The sequence below is a fragment of the Morus notabilis genome, unplaced genomic scaffold, assembly GCF_000414095.1.
Source record: "Morus notabilis unplaced genomic scaffold, ASM41409v2 Scaffold794, whole genome shotgun sequence".
NCBI classification, from domain to species: domain Eukaryota; kingdom Viridiplantae; phylum Streptophyta; class Magnoliopsida; order Rosales; family Moraceae; genus Morus; species Morus notabilis.
The window spans coordinates 440,173-464,258 of record NW_010359940.1 but is presented as its reverse complement, the minus strand read 5'-3'; the positions used below and the strand labels follow the sequence as shown (position 1 = coordinate 464,258).

Genomic DNA, 24,086 nt, shown 5'->3' with positions numbered 1-24,086 from the left:
AGTATTTCTAATTTTTAAGTTTGAAATTTAGTTTTAGTGCAATTCATTTATCCTTTTGAGAATCTTTCAATATTTTGAATAATTTTTGTTAAACTGTGGATTTCACTCCTTTGCGGTAATTAAAAGCATTGCTTTGGGAGAAGGAAAACAAGAGTTTGGCGTAAAAGAGCAAGGAATTGGGATTCAAGCAATGCTACAACAAAGCTGGAGCAAAGACAAAGTGACCTGAATCTTGCTGGCAAGATAAAATACAACTGGCATTCATTTAATGACTCTCGCAAGTAGAAAAAGACAAAGCAGGATGGCACACCCACTATGTGGTCATCAAAGAATCTCAGCCCTTGATGATTTGCACACCTGTACACATCACTTTTACCCTAGCATATAAAAGGAAAAGAATGAGCTGTAGAGGGGAGCGCACTCTGACAAACAGATTCAGACCAAGGAGAGAAGAAAAGAATGAGAAAGAAAACAAAACAAAAGAGACAGAAAATACCATTTTTCCAGATTCAAGAAGAATAGGGATTGAAGCCAAATTCGGAGGAGTAGAACTACAATAAGACGCTACTGTCCTCTTGGATTTCAATTGTCTTTATTGCTATTTCTTCTAATTTGGTTTATTCTTCCCTTCTCCGTGTACTTGGAAGATGGATGATTACTCTTTTGTGTTTATTAAGACAATTATGAGCTAAATACATTTTTGGTTGGGATGATAAAGTACCCAGATCTGTGACTAAAAGTTTGTATCCTCAGATTTTCTATGTTAATGTTTATTTGGTTCGTTGAATATAATTTTTCTTGTTAATTTTGTTTATTGACTGGCCATCTAAGACAAAATACTGTGATTTTAATATGCTAGAAAGTTGATTGGAATTAGACCAATATTGAACATTGTGAGTTTAGCTAATTTCATAGGTGGATCTAGCTAATTTGCAAATAGTATAAGAATATACACTTGTCTCACATAACCCAATTGAAACCCAAGTTTAATACGACATCTCTATTTAAATTTTTCATAAGAATATGCTGAAATTAAAATCACGAGGTGAAATCATAAGTAGATCGGAAGACTCTTATGTAAATTTTAGTTTCAGGTTAATTGAGCAGCATTGCTATAGCAATGTTGTAGCATACGTAGCCCAGGTTATAGAAAAGGAGAAATCAAATCTCAGTCTTTCCACCATTGATTGATCTTTATCTCTGTTAGCTGAGTGTGTATCTTGTCAGCTCTCGTTTACTTTAGCTTTCCTTAGCCTTTATAGCATCAAACCATCATTTCCATCTGTTTTGTATTTTTACTTGTTGATTTCTACATTTTACAACTGATGATTCAATCTTTGTGGGATCGACGTTCTTATTCACACTTTATTACTTGATTGCGACATATGCACTTGCGAGCATAAAAATCATGCAACAGTGAATAATTATGTGTTGTACGCTGTCATATAAGGTTAAGCCCATTTAAAGTGGTCTACTAAGGTTTGGGTAATTTGACCTTTGATGTCTCTAATAGGGCATGAGCTTTTTAATGTGTAGAGACTTAAAGGTAATTTCTATTTTTTATGATGGGTTAAAATATAAATACTAAAAGATAACAAGGAAGTTATTTATATATAATGGTTATAGTCCCCAAATCACACATAACATTCTATTTTTTTCTGACATCTCATCATTAGAGAGAGTAAAGAGAAAGTCAAAGGATTCTCTAAGGGAACGTGTTGATCTAGAAGACAAACCGCACATCTCTATAGAGTAATTAATTGTTATGGATTCAAGTACTATTCTGCTTATTAATCTGTTGATTCTTAGTGATTTAGTATGAATGTTTACTGAATTTTGAGAGATGCTTTATATCTAAGGATGTTTTTTAACAGGTAGCGCTTGCGTCTGAGTATGGCTATAATCTTCCCCGTTGTCAGTCTCCGAAAGGCGAGTGCTGTAGTTCTGAAGAGAGAGAGCGAGAAGGGAGGGAGAGAGATGTTGTGAGGAGAGAGATGAGGAGGAGAGAGAATTTTGTATTATTTTTTGGAAGAATATTGGTAATTATTGCATTTCAGAATTTTAGTTTAGGAGAGAAAGAGAGTTGATGGTATGTTTTTCTATTGGAAATAGGATCTGATTATGTTTTAAGGGCATTTTTAGAATCTTAAGAAGGTGTAAATCTAGATTTACACCTTAATTGCCTATTTACTAACAAAATTGAAATCTTAACCTATTAATTTTTACTACTCTCTTTACTTGGTCTATTTTTCTCTTTCTCTCTTAAAAAAATATTCTTACTCCTCAAAATATAATCACTCTGTCACTTTACTCTTTAAATATTAAAAAGTGGTATGCACACCTTTTGAATTTTAAAATGTTGGTAAAAATAACCCTTCCGTCACATTTATCTATTAAATCATGATGTGGCACTAAATTAGTGACTATAAACTTAATTAAGTTTATAATTTTTATTATTAGAGAAATTTTAATTAAAAAAGAATTTCCTTAAACAAAAAACAAAAAAAGTACATTTTTTTTTACCCTTTCTCTTCCCCTTCCGTCGTCACCACAATTTCCATTACACCGTCGCTACACCGGTGACCCATCCCCCCACCCACACGACCGCCTAACCCTGCAAAGAAAACTAGAGCTCAGGGCTGGGACGACATTAACACCAAGCGGAAAAATGGGCTGTGAATCGCGCCAGAACTGGGTGCGTTTATGCTCGCCGGATCTGGGAACTGCAGAGCATGGCTCGCCCGGATCTGTGCGTGGTGAAGTTGGGCTCGTTGGAGTCAGGCGTGGCGGAGTTGGCTCGCCGGATCTTGGCGAAACGGAGTTAGGCTCACTAGATTCGGGCATGACGGAGTTTGGCTCGCCGAATCTGGGCGTGGTAGAGTTGGGCATGCATTGTTTCGCTAATATTGTTTACCACACTCACTTCCATTATGTATTTCTCCCCTTATAGGGTTGGATTTGCTTTCGGCTCATTGAGCCTCTTAATGAGTCTATTTCCAATATATATATATATATATATATATATATATTCTTCATCTGGATTAGGTTTGGGTTTGCATTCCAAAAGATATTTCGGATCTGTGTTTACATTAGGAGAGAAGATAATAAAGAGAGAGCGAGAGAGAATTTTGATTTGGGTTTGCTTTCGATTGTAAGTATGTTGATTTGGATTTGATTTCTTGTTTTGATCTGGTTTTGTCTTTCTTTTTTTATTAGAGCTTTTTATTTTTATTTTTTTGGATCAGATTCATTAGAGATTGATTTGTAATTGCAGCTGCAGGGAAGGAAATTGTTCTTATTTTTTGAATATAAGTTTGAATTTGAGTACAGGATTTGTGCTTGTTGATATCTGATGTTTAGGTTGAATCTGAGTATTTCTTTGTCGTGTTGATATCTCATTGAGTATTTTAAAATCTCGTTTTTTTTTTTTTTTTTGTTAAAGGAAATTTCTGTTTTAATTAAAATTTCTCTAATAATTAAAATTTTAAACTTAATTAAGTTTGTAGTCTCTAATTTAGTGCCACATCAGCATTTAACTGTCAAATGTGACAAAAGGGGTATGCTTGCTAACATTTTCAAATTTAAGGGTGTGCAAACCACTTTTTAAAATTTAAAAGATAAAGTGACAAAATGACTATAATTCGGAGGGTAAAAATAAAATTTATCCGTAATTATATTTACACCCATCAAATTCATTAATACTCTTACCAATTTATAAATTATGTTTATTCTAATTTTACCTTACATTAAAATTACATTAGAATCTATTAACATACCATCACATTAACTATAAAGGAAAATAATATTTTAAAACAAATAAAAGAGTATACAGTCACATTAACTATAATTGGAAAGTATTTGTCAAATAAATAAATAAATAAAAAACAAACTCCACATTTCTAGTTAAAACTAATTTCATCTTCATAAATCCTAAAATTATCTCCATCAAATTCTTTAAAAAATTCAATATAAGTTCCAATTGAAACAAAAATTTGATGAAACATAATAGAAATATATATATATATATATGGGTGTGGTTTTAGTGATTACTTGAATATTTATTTATCAATGGGTATTGTTATTGTAGCCATAAGTTATTGATCTAACGGTTGTAATAGATTAGATAGTTTACTAAGAAAATTAATGAGAATTAATAAAATTAGATTTTTATCATACTACGTCATCATATTTCTATATTTAGTGGTAACCACCGATGAAAATGTTATATATATTATGTATATTATATATATTGGTTATTATGTGTAGGTCTCTATATTTTTTTGGTTGTCTTTTATCGGCCATTGTCACAAATTGGATGGATTTTCTCTGTTTTTTTTTAAATCACATTTGGTTGCTTCTAAAGTTGCAAGTTTGGTTCAGGCTAAACAGATCAGTACGAGATCTGTTATTGTTGGTCCAGGTCTGACTCTAAATTTTTTGGGCTTAGAGTCGGACTGGGCCGGCCCTCTCTTCTTTAGAACATCATATTTTTAAAGATTTTTTTGAAAATACTTTATAAAATTCTAAGCCTGGCCGGATTGAAATTTCCTTTTTGGTCGTCAAGCTCGGGCTCATGTAGCCCAAACTTACATCTCTAGTTGTTTCCTTTGTTTTTTTCTTAAAGGAAGTCATAAAAAAATGACATTAATCGAATGGCGTGAATTCTCTTTTTTCCTTTTTTGAGTTTTCTTTAAAAAAAAAAAACTATCATTAAAAAGGTGTCAAAATCAACTTTGATAGATAAAAGTAAAAAGGACAAAACTAATATGAGGAATTGCAATAATCTTGAAAAGGAAATATAACATTAATAGTTGAAAATTTTATATTTTTTGATAAGTCAAGATTAAAATTAAGTGGAGTATACGAAGGTTAAATTAGGTATTATAAAAATTTTAATATCTATAAAAGAATGGATTTTTCATATCTTTATTGTAGAAGTATTAATTATTAGGGGTATCCATAAATTTTAGGGGTGCAAATATAACTACTCGTGAGACAAATAACTTTTAGAGTGCATGAGTTTAAATTTTTACCCCTTACTTTTTATTAATATTCTTTTAATTAAATAACAATATCAATGAAAAGAGTATTAATCAAGAGTGGATGGTAAAATTCTAAAGTCATGCACTCTATGGGTAAGTTCAACAATTTCCTCTAAAAAAAAAAAGAAAAAGAAAGGAAATAGCACGTTTGGTACAATGTTTAATAAATTATAGCATAATTTTTTAAAACATGTAGTTTATAGCATAACTTTTTTATCTTATACTCCCAACAATATTACAAACCCAAAAAACCTCTTAACCATCTCTCCTTCCCCCTCTACTTAGGTCCACCATAACCGGCGTTGGCGACTGGTGACTAGCCCTGGTGACCAGTGACTGCACTGCCCACGACCGACGAGCGGTAAATACCATATTTATCAATAAATATTGTATTTACTTATATATACCATATTTATCAATAAATATCGTATTTACTTATATATACCATATTTATTTGAAAATTCAGCAACCGTTTAATACAATATTCGCCAGTATATGAAAATCCGCCAATCAACTAATCGACTGCTACATGGCATCCTCTCCCCACTGAGTGGCTCCCCCCACCTATGAGAATGTGACACGTGCATATGACTAGAACAACACCTGGGTTGCCTCTAGGTTTCAGGTCGGATCGGGGCACTACCCAAATCCAAAAATACTCATAAATATCAAACCCATTAGCTCACCAAGATACAAACAAACTCTCTACCTAAACTTTGTTTATCCATTAGTTGCTCACAATTAGTAAACTAACTTTTAAAGTTAGCGTGCCCTTAACACACACCACACCAGTGTCCCTTTCACTCCGAGGCCATCTACCCTTTCATTGCAAGTCAGAATATGTTAGGGAGCCAACCCAAACAATGCAAGGAACGCAACCCGAACAGTGTTAGGGAGTCGACTCAAACAGTGCTAGAGATCCAACTAGGATAGATGGAACTGGAACCCAAACAGTGCTAAGGATCCATCCCAAACAATGTTGGGGATCCGACTAGAACAGGGCTTAAGATCCGACCAAGGGAGGCCGAGCAGGGAAGTATAATCACCATGCGTTGTCGCATGGTGTTTGTGCCAAATTTTGACATCGACAACAAGTATTAACACAAACTCAAAATAGTTGCAGAATAATTCTCCCACATATTGCAGTACTTCTAAAGACTATATGTAGGCAACCATTGAATAAGAGGTTAAAACCAGTGAAAACTATATGAAGGAAACCATCGAATAAGAGGTTAAAACCAGTGAAACTCCACCGGTTAAGCTTCCACTAGTCAAAAAGACTAATCCCAAATATCTTGAAAACAAATATGGACACAAGAAATAGACCCCAAAACAATCAAAAGACTATCTTACACCTGATTCTTTGGAGAGAGAGAAGGGAAAAAAAATACTGTTACAAACGTTATTGAAGGGGGATTCTGATATCAAGATAAAATCCATAAACCAATTGAACACCATCTTCCACCCTTTCAAGGAAATTGAGAGAAGCCTTAATGCTATTAAAGTTCCCGATGTTTCAACGTCATTATGTCTGAGTATAAAAGCTAACAGAGCAACACAGACAACTACTTTTACACCACTTTTTCTACTCAAATAACAATCTTCAGATTTGAAACCCACCTATCCTTTCTCAAGACTCATGATTGATGCGCCTTCGTTAAGACTTGATAGAACATATCAATGAATTGATCATCCTAAGACAACAGAATCAGATGAATCAGTAATTAATTGAGAAACTGAGGCACCATATCTTCAAATGCCTAAAATGTTGGAAGCTAGACCAATGTTTAGAAAATGAGGAGAGAGAGCAAGAGATTGAAAGAGAGACCTGAACAAGCAGAAGGAGCGCATCCCGAACTTTGTCTCGAGTAATAAGAGGTCCATTGTTGACTGGAGTAGGTGATGAATTAGGAGTTAGAGATGGTGGTGGAGCGGGTGGTGGAAAGGGCTGAAGCAATGGAGTACCATACGGACGTTGCAGACTTGGGGGAGCTTGCAGACCAGTAACGGTCGGCAGGGATGAAGAAATAGGCGGTATCATCAATGAAGCTGAGGAAGGCGGTGCAAAGAAAGACGAGGGCTTCACAAGATTAGTAGTAGCTACACGAACGCCGCTGTTGCTGTTGTTTGGATCAGAAGTACCATGCAGGGGTATTGGTGTTGATGAAGTCGAAAGAGGAAGCGCTGGAGCTTGTGGAGTTTGTGCAGGAGATGGTACAACACTGGGTGCAAAGGAAGATGAAGGGACGGGTGCAGAAGTATGATAGGTTTGCCTTGAATTTGCTGCGTTCAAAGGTGCACCTCCGATATTCATTGCTGCCTGCAGCAGTTTTAAAAATTGCTCCGCTCAGGGATAAACAACGTAAAATTAAGATATGGCAGGAAACAATGAAAAATGAGAGACCAGTTCACAATCTTTCATTAACACGTGCATCAAGGATATTGTTGGAGACACTAATAAATTTCATCTTTCAAACGGAAAGCTGGTATAAAATTAGACCACATACACTGAAAAAATTAACAAACGCAGGGTGATCTTCAGGGGCATCGGTGGGAGTAAAAGCAGTTGATGGCGGCTCCAGTGGCCCTTCCATGACTGACATGGTTGGGACTGCTTCAAGCTCCTCAAACTCACTGGAGTGAGATCAAATAAATTGCATATAATTACAACTATCACATAGAAACTTAAGATTTTATCAACAACAGTTGATTATATTAACCATAATACTTCATGACTCACTAAATGTATCCTTCCATCCACGACATATTAGGCTTCAGTGAGGTAAAAGCATTGAACTCTATGAAAAAGCTATAGAACAAAAGGATAGCAAATCATGACCCATGGAGGAAGGGGCATAAAAAAAGAAAGAAGCAAATAATACCTTTTGCTTGAAGATACTTTTGGCTTTGAAGGAACCTTCGCGTATGCACTAAGTATCCTGTAAATCAATTGCTTAACTGTTTAGATTCTAAACGCAACCAAAAGAAGCTATAGCTAACCACATCCATTTTTCAACTTTTGGATGAAGCAACATACAAAATGTTGAAGAAGTTATTCAATACAAGTCATGACCAAGCCTAGTGTTTAATACTCTAATGCATGTATAATTGATTTTCATTATCCACCCAACATGCCATCTAAGAATAGTTTTCTTAAAATAACATCATTTTGCTTTAATTCTGTACTTATTTGTATGGCTGGTATCATCGCGTTTAAGTTTATTATGATAAACATTCACAAAGAAGCATGCTACTTCAAGTATTCTGGTATATCCATATTGCCACTATTGCTTTTGCCCACATTTATGGTCCTTTTCAAAACATAGAATAGATACAACCAAGTCAAATACAATTTCTATTCTCAAAGTCCTAGGCTATACCTAGTTGGTGGTTTATCAATATCCTTGTGACTCTTTTAAAAGGTTCTATGATTTTCTTCCTTTTTTAATTGAGGCGTAAATCACCTTAAGGCTTCCTCCCCTCGATTAGGTAAAACGCCTCAGTTCCTGATTTAGATTTTTTAAACATTGGTACTAGCCTCATGAATTATTAACTAGTCAACTTCATTTTTTTTTTGAGCCCAAGATCTCTCCCTAAAACCCTCAACAACAACTTCAATTAGTCACTCCCATTGCTAAGCAAATCTCAATGCTTCAATGGGAATATCATCTAGTCATAAAAACTTCACAAGTTTCCCCTTTTAAGATTTTTTGAGTGTTACGAACAGCAAACCCTTATTTCTTGTGATCAACTTAGCCAAACATGAAGTCCTACACATGCAAGTATGAAAGACATTCTACACAGTTATCCCCATTGTTCCATCCCTAACAGTTTTACCTAAAATTTTATGATCAGAATTCCAAAAAAAACATAAAAAAAGGTTGAATACAATAAGAGACGGATAAAAAACCTCGTAAAGAGATTTGCAACTTCCTCACATTCACGTGGATTGTAAAACCAAATGCCATTAACTTCTTGGGCTGCATTTCGATATAGAAGGTAAGGAACTTGAACTTCATATTCAAAATCTCCCAATAGATTCTCCACCAGGTTATCTGTTCAATATTGGCATTGATAATAAGGCAAATGAAATAATGCTTCAAAACCTATTTAAACAAATGCTACCCAAAGCTCCCAGAACTAGGGATTTCTCCTAAGAACCTCACAGGACTTGAATTGGTGAGGTGCCCTCAACCATATAGGCTTTATTGCCTTAATAGCCGTGTTATAACCAACTTAAACTAAAACCTTAACCCTCAACTCATGTACAATGTACATTAATCCTAATCCTCGAGTCTCTCGTTTAATTTCCAATTTACCAATATTCACATGGGACCTAAACAGATTACCAAATACTTCAACGCTTCTATAGTAAATAATACCAGATAATACTACTTAATATCAACAATGAAGAATCATTCTTTAACGTGAAATACAACTAGGTTATGACTTTTGAATCCAAACCTGTGTTACGCCGATTCATGACAATGAACTGAAACCGCGGTTGTGTATTCCTTAAACAACAAGAGGCAAAATCTAAATTAGGCAAGCCAGTTAAAATAAAGACACAAGAAATTCAAGGAAAAGAAAAACCTAGGAATTTTCCACGGAAAATCAAAGGAGTACTACTAGACTAACTACAAAATTGCATAAAGTCACCCTAGAAGCTTATACCTCTTGACGACAAACAGAGATCCTTCAACGTCCTTGCGACTCTGCAAACCGACCAAAATTGTTTGTGAAAAAAATGAAAATTAAGATAAATTTAACAGAGATTCAAACATATTCTTGGTTTATGAGCAAATTTCCAACAATGAAATCATAAAACTAAAAAAAAGTAAGAATATTCATTCTCAATAAGCCAAATAATCGTCAGAATCTAGGAATCTAAGACCAGTAACCTCCTAATTTTCTTCCACTTGCTGTTTTCACAAACTTTCTCGGCAACCAAACGGAGAGCTGAAACAAGATTGAGAAACCTACCCATTGATTGCTCTCGATATTGAACTCGTAGAAAGTGACATGCGCAGCGGTGATCAGAATCTCTTCGATGAAGGGATCGATTCGCTGGAGAACGGTGAGATTGAGCATTTTGGTGCTATGTTGATCGAGATTGGGCATTAATTTCCCCGTCTGAGACATTTCGAACTGCGCAAGGGAACGAACTGAAACGAAACCCTAATTTCGAATTCTGATTTTCCTTGTGAATTTTCCTTTTCACTTTCCCGGGAAAGTTGATGAGGTTTAGCCAGCGAGAGAGAAAGGATTATGATTCTGCTGCTGATGCGTGCCGCGTGCGAAGGAAGAACAATGCGGCTGCTTGAAATTTTACCGTCGTCTGAAAGCTTTCTGCTTACGGGCCACTGGGCCCATTTGATAATGACTTGGGCTTTTGGGCCCATTGTGAAGCACTTCTAAACAAAGAATGATATAAGTATTTTGAAAACATAAACGACATGTCGTTTATATGCTTAAAACTGGAGTAAAACCTACACTTGAACGACGTGTCTTTTGAGGTTTTAACTTATGATACTGCAAACGCGTCGTTTATAAAGTGGCACCCTATTCATTTAATTTGATAAAACATCTAATCTAATCTAATATACAAGGTAAGAATACCCCATGTTAGGTTTAGGACTTACGTGTCGTCTTGTTTCACCAAATTTTTATACGACAAAAGGATTGTTTTCCTTTGTTGCTTTTCTTTTTCAACGTTTCAACGTGAGCAACATAAACTTCTGAAAAACAATAAAGAGCATGACGTAAAACCCACCAACTTTTTAACGGACAACGATATGTCGTTTGTTTCATAAACGACAAACAACATAACATTTTCCTTTTTTTTTTTTTTTTTTAAAATGAAAAGCTTTCCACTTTTCTAAATTGTAAAACAAACATGTTGTTTTGGGATAACCAACATGCTTTTGCACGTAAACGTAGCCTTTTAATATGTTAATTAATCTCTATCAAACTAGTAGTATGTACACGTGCCTAAGGCACGTGTTTATGGTCTTTACATTCCTTTTCCCTAGAAAATCTAATAAAATTTAGACACAAATTTATTTATCACCATTTTTTTTATTATCAACATTAGAGAGGGAAAAAGCACGTACATGAAGTTTTAGTTTTCAACCATGCAAACTTTGTAATTACAATATTTATGAAATTATAGAATTAGGATTAGAAGAACTAACTATAGTAAACACAGTCAATAAAGGGCAAATTAGGGAAAAAAATGTTAATAAGAAACATGTGAAATTATAAAACCAAAAAATCGAAAAATTAACAAACTAAGCTAGCAAGAAAGTACAAAATTTTTTAAAGGTCATCTTCTCATCCTCTCTTCTTACTATAGATACTTGTCGTCCTTCTTTCCTATTTCCTATTTTTGGACAAATTGTCCTATTTTCTTCCTCTCTTATATTCCTATCAATTCACGGACTTGGACTTACAATTGTCCTATTGTCCTATTTTCTTTGTAATTACAATATTTTCTTCGAATGTACTATATTCCAGCTACAAAACAGATATTGAACATTGGACTTGGTTTAAAATATTATGGTGAAATTTCAAAGAAATTATTATAAAAAAGAAAATGTGAGAGATTACAACTTCACACTAAAATTCTCAATAAAGAACAACATCGACTAAACCCAAATGGCAAATCAAATATTGCACTTTAAATTTAAAAGCACAGAAATACAATAAACCCCACTATAAACATTTTTCCAAACAACAAAAGATAGATGTACGTCCACTTTTTAGGCACTTTCACACGTAACAAAGACTTGTAACAAAATACACCAAACGAGAAAAATATAAAAACCATATATATTCTTGTGTGTCTGACACAATATTTGTGAAATGAAGCTTCTAAATCTCATCCTCATAAATTCTTCTTAATGCCTTCGGAGAGCCACAGCAGAAATCAGAATCAAGAACACAATGCAGACCACGCACACAAAGGCCGCCACGACGGCTCCGCTGACTTTCTGGCAGAAATCTGTAAACTGGTTGCAAATGGCCAGCCAATTGGAGCTGGAGTTTCCGTTGTGAGCTAGGTACACTATGGCGGCGGCCGCGGCACCAGCAGAAGTTGCCAGAGTAAGCGCCACCTGCAATGGCGGAGTCAAGATTTTTTTTCTCTTTCTTTTTCTAGAGATACATGAATTTTACCAAACATTTCTACTAAGCAACTGAACTTCTTTAAAAAAAAAAATCTCTCTTTTTCTTTTTTAATTTTTTTTATCTCTTTTACCTCTTTTAAAGTTAAAACTTTTCACTAGTTGTTTATTTGGAGTTTTGAGTTTAAACTAATAAGTATACTTGAAAATCAAAACTTAAGTCATAAATTAAACTTTCTAAAAGTTTGGTATTTGAGAAAATTTCGTGAGAGAAATTAAGAGAGAGATTTTTCTGTAAGAGAAAATTAGATTGCATGACACAATTTTTATTTTATGATTTATTTCACAACTTCTTTGTAGTTCGGATTTATGTCGCGTTTTGTTGACCTTGAACTAGTCTATTTGTATAGCATCTGAAACTCCATCATCCAAGGCATAAATCCAAATGTGAATTTTTTTCTTTTCCATGTAAACAAAATTTATTTAATTAGTTTAAATGGAAAAATGATTGGATATTGGATAAATATGTATGCGATATGAATATCATTACAGTGTCCATGATGATGAGGAAGAGCCTTATCCCAACTGCGTGTGGACGAACAATGGCTACTATGGAGAAAGGAAGGGATAGGACTAGATAGCCACTGACAAATGCCATTCCAATGAGGAAAAACCTGCACATTTGATCACATTTCAGAAACTATCACGTAAAACTATACAATATCATAATATGTCTGACAATTAATGTATAGTTCATATCATCTTGTGAATTATGTAGCTTCTTGTTATTAAAAAGATGCTATGTATATATATATATATATATATTTATATATATGAACATACTGAAAGGTTGGCATGTCATCATAGCTAGCTTCAAACTGGAAGAACTGAGTGAAGAAAGGAAGACTCTCATCACTGGTCCCCATGGTGGCTGCAGCTGCAAGAGCAGAGGCAATGGCCCCGAGCCTCAAGACAAAGTCAATTATCGCGGTTCCCTTCTTCCACTTGGCTGGATGGGGCGCTGCCACGATGACTGCTTTTCCTTTCGCGGAGCTGCTGGGCTCAGCGACGTCAATGGTGGCCGGCATTTTCGTCTAAGAAAGGAAGAAAGATGGTTTTGAAGGCTTGAAAGGTTGTATACGAGAACTCTTGGCGTTTTGGCTTGAGAACTCAGAAAATGCTTGGGATGAGATAAAATGTATGAATATATGCCTTATATGGAAGACCTGAGATGGGTTTTGGTTAAAGAAGGATATTTGAATAATGTTAATCAGTTAATGTGAGTTGTTGCCGTACATATTCCTATTTTGATTGGTGTCTGTTGAGAGAGAGAGAGAGAGATGTGGGGACAAAGCAGATGGATTAAGTCAACCTAATTATACCACCTGCTCAAAGTTTTTGTCAATGATCAGACGGATAGGAAGTTATTAAATCATGCTTTGCGTAGCAGATCAAACGGTTGTGAGGAGGGGTTATATGGTGTTGTTTTGTGCTTGCTGTAAAGGATAATGGAGTGTATTAGAAAAGGTCATGAATTTATTTAATTTAAAAAGGACACCATGATATGAGTTATGGCCTAGAACTTTGTTCTCTTAATCAGTCAACTAAACCACGTAGATACCCTCCCTAATCCAACAATGCAAATAGTATGGATAATGTTGTTATGATGACAAAGCACGTAAATTTTTGCAACCAAATTAGAAAAAAAAAAAAAAGATTAAACAATACACTTAAAGGTTGTGAATAGGTGCCGTTAATTTGGAGTCGTTTCTTCGATTCAGTCTTCTTCTTCATTTCTTTCAATTTTTCGTTTCTAAGATAAGACAGTTTGTTATTCCATAAAGAAGTCCTAATTCGAGCCTTACAGCTCCAATGTGTATTAACGAATAATGTCTCAAGCGATTGAACAATTTTCTCTCTTTGTTTGTGATCCAAAAGGGGGGAAACTTATCTATCAAGTAAATGCAATGGCCGCACTGCTCGTGTTTTACTCTCAAACAAAATAACAAATGCCTAAAATGGTGTCAAAAGACGATCTACGGAAAACCCGAAGAGGGGAAATAAGGGAAGAGAAAAGATGACATCTTAAGAAAAATTGGACAAAACTGGGTGAACTACTTCTCCTAGCACTTTATAAGCGTATCAACAAAACTTTGTTTGCCCACTATGTACGTATACACCATCCACGCTCAGCAAGTGCCAAATTTACACGAAGAGCGGCTTCTGCGGTGTCATTAAGTGGAAGATAGCTCCATCTCTCGGACATCTGCCAACAAAATCCGTGTAAAAGAATTGTGGTAAAGTGTGTTCAAAAATGAAAGATTGAGCAATAGCAACCATAGGTCAAAACAGATGTTAGCTGTGGTTGCAAGCATTGCCTAGCAGTAATTCCACATGTGACTCCACCATAAAGTGAGGAGCTTGAATCCCATCGCCCCCCAAATTAAATGAAGAAAAAAAAAAAAGATGTTAGTTATTTGTGGAGCAGTGAGGAGGTTCTAGAGAAAAGCTTCCTATCTACACAAACTAGCGCTGAATTATAACCAATCTTCTGAAAGGTTCATGTATGTCCATAGTAGAATGCAAAGCCTCCTACGACCAGATGATTACTTGCCTAGAGACAATAATAAATGAAGAAAGACAGTTCGATAAATGCAGACTTCCTAAAGATAACTGCTTAGATCCCTCCTCATTTCTCATTGATAAGCACGTATAGATAAAATAAGATATAGCCGACTTACATCCTCTTTACCGGTTAATGGTCGAGCCACTCCTCGTTCCTGCAAAGACTTCTGGAAGTCTGCGAACTTCCAGGTACACCGTTCAGCACCAATCACATAAACAGGCTTGCTGAGCCAAATCACAAATGTATGAAAAAACATAAATCCCACAGAAAGGCATAATTTATGCCCAAAAAAAATGTCAATAAGTCGACCTAAATTATCATATTTGTGACGCACCCTGTACTGCAAGCCTCGCTCAGCATACTGACTGAATCAGCTGTGATGACAAAGGCATCGGCCCAAGCTAGATGCCCCAAGTGTGGATTTAGACCTGAGCAGTAGTATAGAAGATGCATCACATTTCCCTCTTTGTTAATGAGTTTTTATCTACGCATCCACAAAGAATAGGAATTCCAGTATGCATGAATCATCTCTAAGACTATGGCAATGAGTACCTTCACCATCCCAAATGAACACTTTTGGATCTATACTTAATTCTCTCACTAAAATTTGGGACACCTGTTGACAACCACGTCCAAGAAACATGAGTCCCAAGTAAGTAGTAACAAGACTTTTAAAGGACCATAGAAAGCATTCCGACCTTCTTGGGAGTTCGTCTGGAGAATGATATTCTCACACTTCCACAGCTCCAAATAACCTTTTGTAGCATAGTTGCTAACTGCTTAGCAAGATCCACGCCATACTGACAGTTGCCTAATTAGAAAACAATGGATGTTAGATATGGATTGGATCATTATGCAATTTGAAAGATGCAAGATGAAACTGCTATTACAAACTGAAGATAAACAGAAATTTAGTATGCAAATTCCAATGAAAGTACTCTAGAGCATATAATTAATGATGTTGGTGTAGCGAAGTAAGTTCAAAACAATCTAGGATATGTTCCATTCGCCATTAGTTTATTATTTATATTTCTGATTGGTAAATTCTTATCAAACATGCTAATAGTAAATCTCAAAATGTTTAACAAGAACAAAAGAGAATTCCAATAAGATTCACCCCTAGGAAATAAATCATAATATGAGTAGATATGAACTCATTACTTGAAGGGCCTCCGATATTAACCACAAGCAAAGGTTTGGGAAGTGGTGCCAACTCATCATGCCAGGCAAAAGCAGCACGCCTGAGTGCCACAGAATCAGCTTGATGAAGAGCCCCTATGGTGAGAACCTGAAACTCATAATCCACAAGCAAATAAGGTTCATATACAGTTGCAAATAGATTTACACGAGTAGCAGAAACTAAAGTAGTCTAATAACTAATGAGTAGTTCATTTATTCAAAGCATCTATGAACTATGTACTGACCACATTTCTACCGGGGGGTTCACAAGGAGTAATCCACCTCCGCAAAAACCAAGGAATTTGCTTCTGTCCATCAGGTGTCAACGGGTAATAATCATGGCGAGGAGTTATAACCAAATCAAACCTATTCAATTCTGACCTGGGATGTTGAATCTGAAAAATCTTATCAAACAGAAAACAATTGGTATTAGATATCCTAGTACTTGCATTGCATTATGCCAATAACATCATAATCACTTTAAGCAAAGTGGGAAAAAATGTTTGAAAGAAGAATAAAAAATCAGTCGCTAATGGATAAAGCAATCGATCATATGACTATATTAGCAATTGAAAAACGAAAGTATCGATTAAACAGAGACAGAAAAACGAAAAGAAAAGCATCCATGTCTGCTTGGGAGTGATGGCGTTAAACACCATAACTAATAGAATGTGGGTCCCACCTACAGACCCCATCCAACAAGTTCTGGGTGCTCAACACTACTGGTGCCATGTAGCATTGTTCTTTTAATAAAGAAAACAGTGCACAAAAATTGTTAACATTCTCAGAAAGCGCCTATTTTGGCATATTAACAGAGGGCCAAAGAGTACAGAACTGAAACTTGGAAAGGAAACAAAGATATTGGTCCCAGTCAGCTGATAATAATACCATCTATGTAGTTCAAAAAGGCGAACGAACAAACTAAAACAATATAATCCAAGAGAAAAACTTGAAGTTTAACCTGCACAACAAATACGTTTTCTGGAGCTAAACGCTTTATGGAGCTCGAAACAGAGATTGTGTCCCTCCCAGATGCAATCACCAGCAATGGACCCTCTCTAAAGAAAACAAAATTCTCAGCCTTTGAAGATGAAATTACTCCACCAAAGAAAGAAATTCTTCGAATTCAAAACAATGATTAAACTTACTTATCAAAAGTTTCGCGAGCCATGTTTGCAATGCGCTTCGCATCAGCTTCCAGAATATCCGATAGGCCTGCTCTATAACCAATCCAATCATTAATTCGTCAAAATTCAAGCATAAACCCTGAAAAATTTGTGTGAAAATGGCGATGAAATTAGTACCATTTTCGTCAGCTGAAATGGGAAAAACTTTTTTCTGTTTGACTGGGATTTGAATTCGAGAGAAGAAGAGCTCCAATTTCTTTTGCAGAGAAACCGGAAGCCAGTGAAGCCACTCGTTGATTCCTCCTCTCGGCCTTCTTACACGCTGCAAATACATATACACGCACATATATATGTATGTGTTCATTTTCTAGGGTTTAGAATTCTCGGAAAGTGAAAGAAAAGAAAAGAAAATTAAAATGGAAAGACTCACGTAAAGGGATTGGCGACCAGAGAGGCCGAGAGCGCGAACAAGACCGATGCATTGATTTTCGGCGCCGGCGACGCCGTTGCCAATGACGACGGCGCGTGTTATCACGCGCCCGAAGATCTCCAACGAGGCCGAGATTCCGACCGGGCGTTCGGAAAGCCTGATCGGTCTCATGTGACGAAGCTACTGCGTAAGAAAGCTGTACTGCGCGTCAGAGGATATTATTCGAATTCGACGTTTATCATTTTTCCCGGAGAATGAGATGCTGAGAGAAATGTTTTTGGGCTTCAAGTGTATCCTCAAGGCCGAATTGATTTGGCCCAAACTTTGAAGAAGCCCTTCAGAAGCCCAATCAATTTTTTGGACGCTGAAAAAGAAAGAACGGAAGGGAAAAGGAAAGAAAATCTGTTCAGTTTCTTTCTTGCCAAACAAACAGACCCAAATTCTTCCTCTTCTCTGCGAGGAAAATGTGGGCGAGTGCAGAAGGAGGGGCACCGGAGGTGACTCTGGAGACTTCCATGGGTGCTTTCACCGTTGAGGTAGTTTCCTTCTCTAAACAAAGTTGAAACTTTTTTCTTTTCCTTTCCCTGTTTGGTTCCCGAGAAAAAAAAAACGAAAGAAAATACATAACATTTTTAATCTCTTTTTTTGTTATTATTTTTTTATTTTATTTTACATATAGCTGTATTACAAACACGCACCGAGAACTTCTAGAAACTTCATTGAGCTCTCTCGCAGAGGCTACTACAACAATGTGAAATTCCACCGAATCATCAAGGTTTCTCTTTCTCTTTCTCTACTGCTTTAGCCGAGATATTGTTATTGAGTAAATCTATATGGTGTTTTTATTGGTTTCGTTGGATTTAGGATTTTATAGTGCAAGGAGGGGATCCTACAGGAACAGGAAGGGGTGGAGAATCCATCTATGGGTAATGTCTTTCATTGCTGTGGCTCTTCTTATAGTTCTTTCTCAATTATTAGTTCCAGAAATAGTGACGTGCAAAATAATTTGGAGACATATTGTACGTTAGGAGGCAGAAATACGTTTCAAAGCTCGGGGCATGTTAACACAAGTGATATAATTTCGGAGGAATTCGTAAAATTTGTTCCCTAGAAAATGGCTTAAGAGTACCAGAAGATAATCAGATATGCGCTTTTGGTATACTGGGTTATCGAAACGTGGAAATACCAATCTGATAAAGTTGAAAACTAGATATCAGAATTTATTTTTAGTTTTCTTTAATGGTGTTCTTTTAAGACTTGGTTTTGTCAATTCATTTTTGCAGTTCAAAGTTTGACGATGAGATAAAACCGGAGCTGAAGCATACTGGAGCCGGGATTTTATCCATGGCTAATGCTGGCCCCAATACTAATGGAAGCCAGTTCTTTATTACCCTCGCGCCTTGCCCATCACTCGACGGTAATCTGATTCTAACTCGTTACTGTTTTTTTTCTTTTTTTTATGAAACTGTTGGGCTAGTTGATTGAAACATGTCTGCAATATGCTTATTTTTAGACTCTCAATCTATGGGACTCTTAAGACAGAAATAAAATTTGAGATATTTATTGTGCGAAGGGCCAAATTTAACCAATAAGGATGACTGGATGAGTTGCTATCCTATACTGGTGAGAGTTAAAACAACAACAACAACAAGCCTTAATCCCAACTAATTGGGGTCGGCTATATGGATTTCACTTTTGCACACAACTAACTGGTGAGAGTTAAAACATTTAAGATTATTTCTTGAAATCATACATGGACATGCTATGCTAGTTCTTTGTGGTGTGTACTTTTATTGGATCCACTTGATTGAAACTTGAAAGGGGAGAAAAATATTTTCTCGTTCGGAGGGTTTTCACTTGGCATAGGTGGGGAAATATACTTGGGAGATCACCCTTTTTGTTCAAGTGTATTAAAAGCTGATGGCTGCGTAATTTGTGGGGTGAGGGTCATGAGCTACCTCTATTTGTTTTCAGCAATGTAAAGTGTTAAACAATTCTCTGGTGGAAAAATAAAAACCATCGGAAGTTTGAAAGTTATATATATAAGCTGGGAAGGAACCATACAATTTGTTTCTTTTTTTTTAAAAAAAAAAGAAAGAAAAGAGAGAGAGAGAGAGGGAGCTTAAAAGCTAAGGCCTCCTTAAGTTTGCCGATTTGAGTTTTCAATTCGAGCTGAGATGTGACTTTATGTGAGAGCTTTTAACTGTAGCAAAAAAGGTAGATATGACTTTTTGTGAGAACTTTTAACTGTAACAAAATTGGAATTTGAAGACAAAAGAGGAATTCTATTGATTCAATAAAAACGTTACATGTTAGGGTATATTTATCCCTGTACACAAAATCAGAAAATTAAACATAAAATATTCTAGAATCTTCCTAGTCAAACCCCTACAAGGCATTCCTATATCAATTAGGAAACTACCCAAAATCTCCCATCTACAATTGTACAGTTGTACACGTTTTTCCTTAAATTCAAAATAAGCAAATATTCCAACACTCCCCCTCAAGCTGGGGTGTAGATGTTCTCCATTCCCAGCTTGCTCACAATTCTCTGAAACACTAGATTAGCCAATCCCTTAGTAAGGATATCAGCCAACTGTCGATCTAAAAAGATACGTAAGGCGTACAAATCAAGCCACTTTCAAGTTTCTCCTTTATGAAATGACTATCAACCTCCATGTGTTTCGTTCGATCATATTGCACTGGGTTATGTGCAATGTTGATAGCAGATTTGTTGTCACAATAAAGTTTCATACGCGTTTCCCATTTGATTCTCAAGTCTTCCAAGATTATCTTGAGCCATAGCAATTCACAGATGCCTTGTGCCATTGATCGAAACTCTACCTCCGCATTGGATCTAGCCAGAACTGGTTACTTCTTGCTCTTCCAAGTCACTAAGTTCCCGCCAAAGAAGGTGCAATATCCAGAGGCCGATCTCCTGTCAGTGACTGAGCCAACATAATCTGCATCCGTATAAGCTTCTAATGTCAAACTATTCCCTTTTTTAAAGAGAATTCCCTTTCCTGGAGTAGCCTTCAAGTATTGCAATATTCGATACACTGCTTGGAGGTGCATTTCCTTCGAATTGTGCATAAACTGACTCACCACACTTACGGCATATGCTATGTCTGGTCGTGTGTGAAAGATAGATTAATCTTCCAACTAGTCTTTGAAACATGCCTTTGCCCACGGATTCCGAGTTTGAAGCTTCTCCTAATTTGTGGTTAGGCTCTATGGGAGTGTCTGATGGTCTACAACCACATCTGCATGTTTCCTTCAACAAGTCTAGAATGTATTTTTGTTGTGAAATGAGGATCCCTTCTTTGGACTGTGCCACCTCTATTCCCAAAAAGTACTTAAGTTTTCCGAGGTCTTTTATCTCAAATTCCTTGGCTAAGCACCTACGAAGAGCTTCCTTTTCTTCATGATCATTCCCAGTTACTATTATGTCATCCACATAAACTAGCAACACTGTAACTCCCCCTGAAGTCGAATGTTTGATAAATAATGTATGATCCCCTTGACTCTGCTGATACTTCATCTTCAACATCACCTTTGCAAATCTCCCAAACTAAGCTCTAGGTGATTGTTTGAGTCCATACAACGCTTTTCTCAGTTTGCATACTTTGTTTCTCCCAACATTCACTCCAAATCCCGGTGGAATTTCCATGTAGATCTCCTGCTCAAGGTCACCATGCAAGAAAGCATTTTTCACATCATATTGTTGCAAACTCCAGTCTAAATTAGCCGCTATTGACAATAACAATCTCAATGTATTCATTTTCGCCACCGGTGCAAATGTTTCTTGATAATCCACCCCATAAGTTTGGGTGTATCCTTTAGCTACTAACCTTGCTTATATCTCTCAAGGGATCCATCCGCTTTATATTTTACTGAGAAAACCCATTTGCAACAAACTAGTTTCTTTCCACGTGGTAATTCCACCAATTCCCCATGTTGTGTTTTTTTTTTTCAGAGCTTCCATCTCCACTCTCATGGCTTGCTTCCTGTTAGACCTCTGGTTCGGAAAGTCTACATTAGAAGGGCCAAGAGTGGTAAAGGGATGGGCCCAGGCCCAAATGAGATGGTTCAGGATGGGCCAGGCCCAGTGGAGATGGATCAGCCCAGGGATGGGGACGTAGCCAGCTAGGAGGCCGTTACGGGGAGGCGTGCGAATTGGTTAGAGGATGAGTGTTTTAAGGGGAGCATCGAGGAGGGTGAGGACATGAAGAATTTGGTGCTGGATTGATACTGGGAGGTTGTGGGATTCCTCAAAAATCCCTCTCTATCTTACTTCTTTCATGCATTTCCTTTTTGTAATTCTTCCTGTAATTTCTTCCATTTCTGAAGTTCAAGAGCTACGATTGAAGCTCCTTGTTGCTGGAGAAATAGTTTGAATTCAATAAAAAGGACTTCTAGCCAATTCTCGTCTACTAATTGCTAGCTAACCGTATCAGTAGAGGCTAGGATCCTAACATTTGGTATCAGAGCCGGTGATCCATGGCTCACGGCGTGCAGGCGGCAGGTACCATGGAGCGCATTACCGGTTTGGAGGGCATCGTCGAGTCGATCAGGGAGACAATGGTTGTGATGGGAGCTATGGTGGATCACGTACCTCAGCTGCGGGAGGACGTGGAGGCCTTGAGAATCCAGATCGGGGACGTTCAGGGGTCCCTCCTCCGTTTGGAAACACTGCTGGGTCGCCAATTTGAGGCCCAGCTGCCGATGCCACCGCGTCGGGAACAGGGACGCAATCGGGAGCGGAGGATGCAGAACGAGTCGCCAGATCGGGGCCGTGGCAGGATTGACCACCGGGGGAGATGACTGGAACTACCAATTTTCCAAGGGGACGACCTGTATGGATGGGTGTTCCGCACAGAACGTTACTTCGTCATCAATGGAGTCGAGGAGGAGGAGAAAGTAATGGCGGCTTCAGTTTGCATGGAGGGGAGGGCCCTGGGCTGGTTTCAATGGTTGGATTCTCAGGTACCTTTCGCTGGCTGGCGTGATTTAAAGACAGCCATTCTCCACCGCTTTAGCCGCGCGAAGGACGGTGATTTGACGGAGAGGCTGATGGCGTTGCGGCAGGACGGCTCTGTGATGGAGTACCATGATCGTTTCGAAGCTCTGGTAGCTTCCCTGAGAGGTATTTCGGAACCTATTTTCCGTGGTGCTTTCCTTAATGGGTTACGAGAGGATGTGAGAGCTGAGGCTAAGTTGCACCGGCCCATTAACCTCCAAGAGGTAATGGACTTGGCCCAACAAATTGAAGATAGTAACGAGGCTGTAGAGAGACTTAGGAAGGGAAAACTGGGCCGGGGGTGGAGATATGAGGATTTTGGAAAGGGAATGGGCTTGAGTGAGAAGCCCAACCCCCTTCTAGGATATTCTGGGCTGATTGGCAGAAGTTGACTATGAGGTTTCAGTCGGACGCAGGGTGGAAGTGTTTGAAGGGGGACCCCACACTGAAGCTGGAGCCGGTGAGTTTAAAGGCCCTTTCTTGGACATTTCACGGGAATATGGCAGGGACATTGCTGGAGATTTATGCACTCGAAGGGGGGGTGGAAGATAAGGACCACGCCAGGGAACCCGAGGCTTTACAGGGGGTTTTGGTTCGGTTTGCAACTATGTTCGAGGCATCTGAGGGTTTTCCGCCTAACCGAGCACGGGATCATCAGATCGTTCTCAAACCAGGGGCGGAGCCGCCGAATATTCGGTTGTATAGATACCCCCAAGTGCAGAAAAATGAGGTAGAGAAGCTCGTGGCAGAAATGTTAGCTTCTGGTGTCATTCGGCCGAGTAGTAGCCCCTACTCCAGTCCAGTCCTTTTGGTAAAGAAAAAGGATGGAAGTTGGCGCTTTTGCATGGACTATCGCGCTCTCAACCGACTCACGGTGCCGGACAAATTCCCAATTCCCGTCATAGACGAACTCTTGGACAAATTACATGGGGCTGCCATATTTTCGAAATTGGACCTTAGGGCCGGATATCATCAAATTTGAGTCAGGGAATTTGACGTGGAAAAAACTGCATTCCGAACGCATGAAGGGCACTACTTGCACCGTTTTGTACTGGTATTCTTTGACGATATCCTAGTTTATAGCCGCACTTGGGAGGAGCATCAAGAGCACCTCGCTGCAGTTTTGGAGGTTTTAAGGAAGGAGCGGTTGTTCGCTAACAGGAAGAAATGTGCTTTCGGGCAGCAACAACTAGAGTACTTAGGACATGTGATCTCTGCCGCAGGGGTGGCGGCTGACCCGACTAAGGTAGAGGTAGTTTTAGCTTGGCCCACACCCAAGAATGTCCGTGGGGTGAAGGGATTCTTGGGGTTAGCCGGCTATTACCGGCGATTCGTTCGTAACTTCGGCCTTTTGGCTAGGCCCATGACCGACTTGCTCAAGCGTGGTGAGTTCAAATGGACAGCATTTGATGCACTTAAGCACGCCATGACCACTCTTCCGGTCCTTGCAATGCCAGATTTTTCTAAGGATTTCGTGGTGGAAACAGATGCGTCTGGCTCGAGTTTGGGCGCGGTACTAATGCAGGAAGGGCGGCATT

General features: G+C 37.8%; 4 protein-coding genes across 11 annotated transcripts in view; 1 reads left to right on the top strand and 3 right to left on the bottom strand.

Annotated features, from left to right (window-relative positions):
- Window positions 1–6,297: 6,297 nt before the first annotated feature.
- LOC21402126 (mRNA-decapping enzyme-like protein) lies at window positions 6,298–10,355 on the bottom strand. Its single transcript, XM_010095470.2, has 8 exons — window positions 10,026–10,355; window positions 9,717–9,757; window positions 9,507–9,556; window positions 8,953–9,097; window positions 7,925–7,981; window positions 7,550–7,676; window positions 6,871–7,362; window positions 6,298–6,736 (listed from the first exon to the last, which is right to left on the bottom strand). Exons 1-8 carry the CDS (start codon window positions 10,182–10,184, stop codon window positions 6,680–6,682), a joined length of 1,128 nt encoding a protein of 375 aa, XP_010093772.1. The 5' UTR covers window positions 10,185–10,355; the 3' UTR covers window positions 6,298–6,679.
- Window positions 10,356–11,871: 1,516 nt separating this feature from the next.
- On the bottom strand, window positions 11,872–13,858 carry LOC21402125 (casparian strip membrane protein 1). The gene is made up of 3 exons (XM_010095469.2): window positions 13,010–13,858; window positions 12,717–12,840; window positions 11,872–12,157 (listed from the first exon to the last, which is right to left on the bottom strand). Exons 1-3 carry the CDS (start codon window positions 13,252–13,254, stop codon window positions 11,942–11,944), a joined length of 585 nt encoding a protein of 194 aa, XP_010093771.1. The 5' UTR covers window positions 13,255–13,858; the 3' UTR covers window positions 11,872–11,941.
- Window positions 13,859–13,980: 122 nt separating this feature from the next.
- On the bottom strand, window positions 13,981–17,718 carry LOC21402124 (mitochondrial fission protein ELM1). Of its 8 annotated transcripts, XM_024163888.1 has the most exons (12): window positions 17,529–17,718; window positions 17,276–17,420; window positions 17,120–17,186; window positions 16,933–17,029; window positions 16,217–16,375; window positions 15,954–16,080; window positions 15,491–15,603; window positions 15,345–15,408; window positions 15,127–15,220; window positions 14,908–15,016; window positions 14,504–14,586; window positions 14,355–14,432 (listed from the first exon to the last, which is right to left on the bottom strand). In XM_024163888.1, exons 1-11 carry the CDS (start codon window positions 17,697–17,699, stop codon window positions 14,545–14,547), a joined length of 1,188 nt encoding a protein of 395 aa, XP_024019656.1. In that variant the 5' UTR covers window positions 17,700–17,718; the 3' UTR covers window positions 14,355–14,432; window positions 14,504–14,544. The 8 variants fall into 8 exon arrangements, with proteins under 8 accessions (XP_024019653.1, XP_010093770.1, XP_024019656.1 ...); XM_024163885.1 differs by lacking the exon at window positions 14,504–14,586 and having other exon boundaries at window positions 13,981–14,432; XM_010095468.2 differs by lacking the exon at window positions 14,504–14,586 and having other exon boundaries at window positions 13,981–14,432; window positions 16,217–16,366.
- A 209-nt stretch (window positions 17,719–17,927) lies between these two features.
- The window catches only part of LOC21402123 (peptidyl-prolyl cis-trans isomerase CYP18-2), a 12,258-nt gene continuing 6,099 nt past the window's right edge, over window positions 17,928–24,086 (top strand). Inside the window, exons 1-4 of the mRNA XM_024163906.1 lie at window positions 17,928–18,064; window positions 18,208–18,303; window positions 18,393–18,454; window positions 18,812–18,945. Of these exons, the coding sequence (XP_024019674.1) occupies window positions 17,993–18,064; window positions 18,208–18,303; window positions 18,393–18,454; window positions 18,812–18,945 (364 nt within the window). The 5' untranslated portion in view covers window positions 17,928–17,992. The remainder of the gene's footprint in view (window positions 18,065–18,207; window positions 18,304–18,392; window positions 18,455–18,811; window positions 18,946–24,086) is intronic.